Source organism: Telopea speciosissima, chromosome 5 (assembly GCF_018873765.1).
Source record: "Telopea speciosissima isolate NSW1024214 ecotype Mountain lineage chromosome 5, Tspe_v1, whole genome shotgun sequence".
NCBI classification, from domain to species: domain Eukaryota; kingdom Viridiplantae; phylum Streptophyta; class Magnoliopsida; order Proteales; family Proteaceae; genus Telopea; species Telopea speciosissima.
The window spans coordinates 15,224,366-15,230,365 of record NC_057920.1 but is presented as its reverse complement, the minus strand read 5'-3'; the positions used below and the strand labels follow the sequence as shown (position 1 = coordinate 15,230,365).

The window sequence follows — 6,000 nt, the reverse complement described above, 5'->3', positions numbered from 1 at the left end:
CACACCACACTCACACAACCGAAGTAGGAGAATCTTTATCTTTCTCTTTTGTAGATAGAGAATAAAATGCTTATGCACATGAGATTTTGTAGAAGAACTCTTTCCTTGAAGATCTTGTCCGAATTCTACTTTTCCATTTGCCCACTTGGCCTTATAAATTTGCCTTAAAAAAAACCCAGTTTTACCGAACAGACCAGGTGTTTTCTCTCTCTTGAAGTTGACTTTGGTTGTTTGACTTTAATTATTTTTTTTTGAGTAATACTTTGACCGAACAGTTGACATTTAGTATTTATGATTTTGTGTTGGCGATCACATTGGCTCCCTCTTTCAAATTTGCAGTCTCTGACAAGGCTTTCGTTGACACTTGACAGAGAGGAATCCGAGCAAAGCCAAATCAAAAGTAGACATTTGTTCTACTGTTTTTGTGCCCTAGATCATCGTTCCCTGCTGGGATTCTTTACCGCCTTCTATTCTCTTTCGTTTTCTATCCGACTCATTCAGTCTATTTGTTGATATTTCAACAATGGTAATCCTGGCGTTGGTCGTTTTGCTTGAGATTGTTGGAAGCTCCAGATTCTGAAGACTGATTTTCCTCTTGTTTATCTGAAATGGCAGATCCGGTTCATTCTACTACAGAACAGGCAAGGGAAGACTCGTCTGGCCAAGTATTACGTCCCTCTCGAGGAATCCGAGAAACACAAAGTAGAATACGAGGTCGGATCCTATTAATTCTTTATTTATCTTCTCCGTTCCCCTTTTCATTGGTCCTTTTCGATTTTCTTCATATTTAGAGGTATTGATTGCTCTCCAGGTTCATCGATTGGTGGTCAATAGGGATCCCAAATTCACGAATTTCGTTGAGGTTTGTGTTTTTTATTATTTTTTTTAATAAATTACCGGTATGAGGCATCTTTAGTCCTCTCTATTTCACTGTAACATGTTTTTTTTTTGTCCCTGGTTCAATCTGATAGAAAAGACACCTACTGGTTCGTTGAGAATAATTTTATTAAATTTGATGGGAACCTTTTAATGGACTGGCTTTTGTTTCATTGAATTGGTCTGACGAGTGTATAATGCTTGTTCAGGACCCATCTGGCCCAATCCTGTTATTTTATTCATGGAAGTACTAGAGATTGTATATGACATCCCCTAGCACCAAAGTAATGAGGCCAGGGCTTGGAAGGGATTCCAACTACAGAGTTTATTATGATTTGGGTTCTTCACTTAAACGTCAACAGCAGCAAAAGGCTACCTTTTATGGAGAAAACAATTATTGTTCAGAGAGAGAAGAAGTGTTAAGATTTTTTCTGTAGGGATCCAATAGATAACAATCTAAATTCGATCAACTTCGTCTCACAGGGAACCACAATTTTCTCTATTTATGCAGCATTCAACTCAACTAGTTAACCTGACATTTTCTTTTTTGGGATTAGTAACAAATTATTCAATTGGAAAGCAATAACATATGATTACAATTTATTCATTCCTTCGTTAGTACCTTTATCAGGGTTTTATTTTTGATAATTTTTGAGAATTTAGAGATTCTGATCCAGCTTAAAGAATTTTGATTCGTGAACAATGTCATTAGTCTAGTTGCTTTGCCAGACATTTTTACTTGTTTTTCCAGTTTTCTTACCTACTGGGCTGCTCCCAATATCCTTCTTACATGCATTAATGCCTCGTTTGTATCCATTCATCCATTCTAACATTGTCATTCCAACTACACTATTTTTTGGATTAAGCTGCCCCAGATACAGCAAAATCAGAGCCAAATTACTTTATTACATCTTTTTAGAATAGTATGTACAACAGGCTATTCCAACTTCGATAAAGAATCAACTCAAACATGGATTGACTATAAATAAAAAAAGAAAGAAGTTTATTTATAATCAAGGTTGTCATCATTTAGAGACTAGATATGACTCACATGGGAAAGTAAACTAAAGAATCTAATTAGAAGATCAATACACAAACTAACTCTACTCAACTCTACTCAACAGAGCCCTATCCCAACTACACAGTCAAAACGGTGAAGTATTCGTGTTCAAAATGGTTTACATTAACAATTCTATCCTGATTCGAACTTGTATGGTTGATGTAATTTACCTATGACTTGCTTGAAGCATGTCTAGTTTGTGCTTAACATTCAGAAACTTCTTAATGAAGATTGGTTTCTAGTATATTGACATATTTGTGACTCCGTTTTGCTCAAACTTGATTCTGTGCTTCTTGCACTGTTATAACTCATGTGTTTGTGTCTTCTCATGCTTTTTTCAAACATTGGGTAATGTTCACATTATTTATTCCCATGTGGAGAGTATCGACGTCTAGTTTTGAAGCGAGTGATAATTGGTTTTGATTGGAACTTTGATAGCACTCTAGGATTCCAAGGTGCACCATTCTCCCTTGTTGGCAGTTTTAACTTATTTCGGGTCTTTGTTTCCCCAACACTTGTGTGGATAAATCCCGTCTTTGAGTTCTGATCCTTCATCTCATTCTGACTCAAATATGAGGATGCATACTTATGGTCAGTTGCATTTGTTGCCAATCTTGTTGTCGTAAGTGATCATATTTACTAACTTAGGTGCCGACAACCCTGTAAGGTTTCAATCTTCTATAGAATGTCATTTACCAACAAAATTAATAAAAAAGAAAAAAGGAAGCTCTCTCTCTCGCTCGCTCGCTCTCGATCAATAGGAGCTGAATCTCTTTCTTACTAGACTATATATATGAGCACCTCCCATGCAGAAGCATTGAATTTCTTTCCACTATCTCCGTATGAGCGTATCTCTCCTCTACCATGACTGCCATCTGTCTCAATTTTTTTGTTGTGCTTACACAATTGTCACTCTGCATACAATCCCTAATTTAGGTCCCTAAACATATCATCCCAAAAGGAATCTCTAGACTAAAGATGCACAAGATATAAGTGATGAAATTAATCTCTTCTTATCCCTAGTTCTAATTTACGTCCCTATGAGTACCAACCTGAAAGGATTCTCAAGAATGAACAATCCAAAGTCTAAAAGTGGTATCTGAGATTATATGTTTTTCATTTGATGCTACCATAATCTTATTTTTCACTTCAGGCTCCTATTCTACATCGCCACCCCATTACTTAGGTTGGGACATGGTGTATTTGAAAGTGATCTATATATATACAGTTCAATAGCAGTGGCATGAGATTAAAGTACTTTGTGAATTTCTTTATACTTCATACCATGCATCCGCACAATATCCAATGTTCAAGAGAGAGATTATTGTCTTTGCTTTCTAAGAATTGTCTTTAATATGAGCATTTTATAGGACAATCATACGACCGACTATGATGTGTGGTGCGGAATGTCGGGCAGTTAAGAAGCATCATATAGATAAACTTAGTGTAGCTGAGATGAGGATGTTGAGATGGATGTGTGGCAAAACTAGGAAGGATAAAGTAAGGAATGATCAAATTAAAACTGATTTGGGAGTAGCTCCGATACATGACAAGCTATGAGAAAATTGTTTGGGGTGGCATGGCCATGTTCAAGGGAGGCCTTTAGATGCTCGAGTACGGAGGAGTGTTTTGGTTCAGATTGAAGGGAGCCAAAAGAGCCATGGGCAGATCTAAAATGACTCTGGGAGAAGTGGTGAGGAAAGACATGCATAGCTTAGGCCTTGTTTCAAGTATGACCTCGAATAGAGCTGATTGGAGGGTAACGATCCATGTAGCCGACCCCATTTAGTTGGGATAAAGCTGAGTTGTCTGTTTTCTTTAACTAACTTTAGTTGATTGCTCAGTGAAACCAAACCAATAATCTTTTAAACTATAAACTTGACAATAGAAGGTGTCCTAATTAATTTATAAATTCTTGTCTTAAAATATGCACAGTTATACACTAACTGATATTAATTCTTTTCATTGTTTTGTTTGTATGATCCGTCTAATAGTTTTAAATACTTGATTAAGTGTCGATGCATTTTATTTTGCAGTTCCGCACTCACAAGGTTATCTACAGGCGATATGCTGGTTTGTTTTTCTCAATATGTGTTGACATCACAGATAATGAGTTAGCATACTTGGAGTGCATTCATTTATTTGTGGAGATTTTGGATCATTTCTTCAGCAATGTGTGTGAACTGGATTTAGTATTTAATTTTCACAAGGTTTGTGCGGTTCTTAGAACTTCCAATTTTGATTTTTCTCCTTCTTTAGTTGTTGTTTATTTCTTATTAGTTAGTATTTATCAGGTACATTTATGACATTTTGATTTATCTACTCAACAAATTTATAGTCTTATTCTCTTGATATGCAGACATTTATTTTTCTTGTTATAGGACTGTGGGCCTAGGACTTCTTAATGTCTAGACTCTAGTGTGCACTGTGCAGGGTCACATTTTTGAAATATCACTACTTCTATGTTGGACTGAGATGACCACCGAGAGGAGGGGTGAATCAGTGGTTTCCAAAAACTTTATCCCAATTCGTTTGTTTTTCGACTCACTCGTTGGCATCACTACCACTCAACCACACAGGCACATGCACACATACACATTTGGCTATCACCAGCCACATATCACATAACCATTCCTCTACAAACCATCCTGCAGTAGATAATAGTTGAAACTCAAAGGTAGATCGAATCTGGTAAGAGAAGAGTATACAGCAAGAAGAAGAAGAAGGAGAGAAGAGATGAGAAGAAGAGAAGAGAATGGGAGAATCGATTGTGTGTGTTGAGAGTGATTCTCAACACACATATTAGCTTCATTCATTAAGTCTTCCAAATTACACAAGCCTCCCTAGGGAGGTAAGGAGAAATAAGACAATAAAGTAAAAATACAACTTAGTCATGTCTTATAACTAGACAATGACAGAACTACCCCTATACAAGATATTCTAACAACTCTAACACTCCCCCTCAAGCTGGAGAATAAATGTCATACATTCCCAGCTTGCACAATAGAGTACTAAATAGACTAGAAGAGAGACCCTTGGTGAAGATATCTGCTACTTGATCACCTGTTTTCACAAAGGGAGTACAAATGCACCCAGAATCCAACTTCTCTTTGATGAAGTGACGATCGACCTCAATATGCTTGGTTCGATCATGTTGAACCGGATTATGGGCAATGCTTATGGCAGCTTTGTTGTCACAATAAAGTCTCATTGGCCCTTCAGTTTCAAAGCTCAAATCGTGAAGAAGTCGTTTTAGCCATATAAGCTCACATACTCCATGGGCCATGGCCCTAAACTCGGCCTCAGCACTAGATCGAGCAACAACTGGTTGTTTCTTGCTCCTCCAGGTAACTAGATTACCACCCAAGAAGGTACAATACCAGTAGATCTCTGTCGGAGATCGAACCAGCCCAATCAATCTGTAGCCTTCAATCAGTAAATGGTCATGCCTGCAAATAAAAGGCCCTTTCCGGACAGGATTTCAAGTATTTGATGATGCGATATACGCATCCGGATGTCCACCCCTGGAGCATGCATGAACCGACTCACCACTCCAACGCATAAGAGATGTCCGGTCGAGTTAGGGAGAGATAGATTAGTTTCCCAACTAACCTCCGGTACTTGCTTGCATCTATAAGAGAAGAACCACATTCATCACCAAGTTTATGATTCGGATCAATGGGGAAGTAGTGGTTTGCACCCCATCATCCCCTGTCTCTTTCGAAGATCCAAGACAAATTTCCTTTGGCAAATGTTGATCCCTTTCCTTGATCTAGATACCTCAATACCCAAGAAGTATTTTAAGATTCCAAGGTCTTTGATCTCAAACTGTTTAGCCGATAATACTTCAATCTATCTATCTCAAAGAACATCATTCCCATACCACAATGTCATCAACATAGACAATGAGAGCGTAATCGTACCATTACCTCTCCGATAAACAAGGTGTGGTCACTTGACTCTGGGAATACCCATTCTTCAGAATGGCTTGTCTAAATCTCTCAAACCAGGCCTTAGGAGACTGCTTTAGGCCATAAAGAGCTTTCTTCAACAAACACACTTTC

General features: G+C 37.8%; 1 protein-coding gene across 1 annotated transcript in view; it reads left to right on the top strand.

Moving 5' to 3' along the window:
* The first annotated feature begins 351 nt into the window (after positions 1 to 351).
* Positions 352 to 6,000, top strand: part of LOC122662752 (AP-2 complex subunit sigma) — a 28,683-nt gene continuing 23,034 nt past the window's right edge. Inside the window, exons 1-4 of the mRNA XM_043858474.1 lie at positions 352 to 526; positions 616 to 714; positions 812 to 862; positions 3,973 to 4,146. Coding sequence (XP_043714409.1) covers positions 524 to 526; positions 616 to 714; positions 812 to 862; positions 3,973 to 4,146 — 327 coding nt within the window. The 5' untranslated portion in view covers positions 352 to 523. The remainder of the gene's footprint in view (positions 527 to 615; positions 715 to 811; positions 863 to 3,972; positions 4,147 to 6,000) is intronic.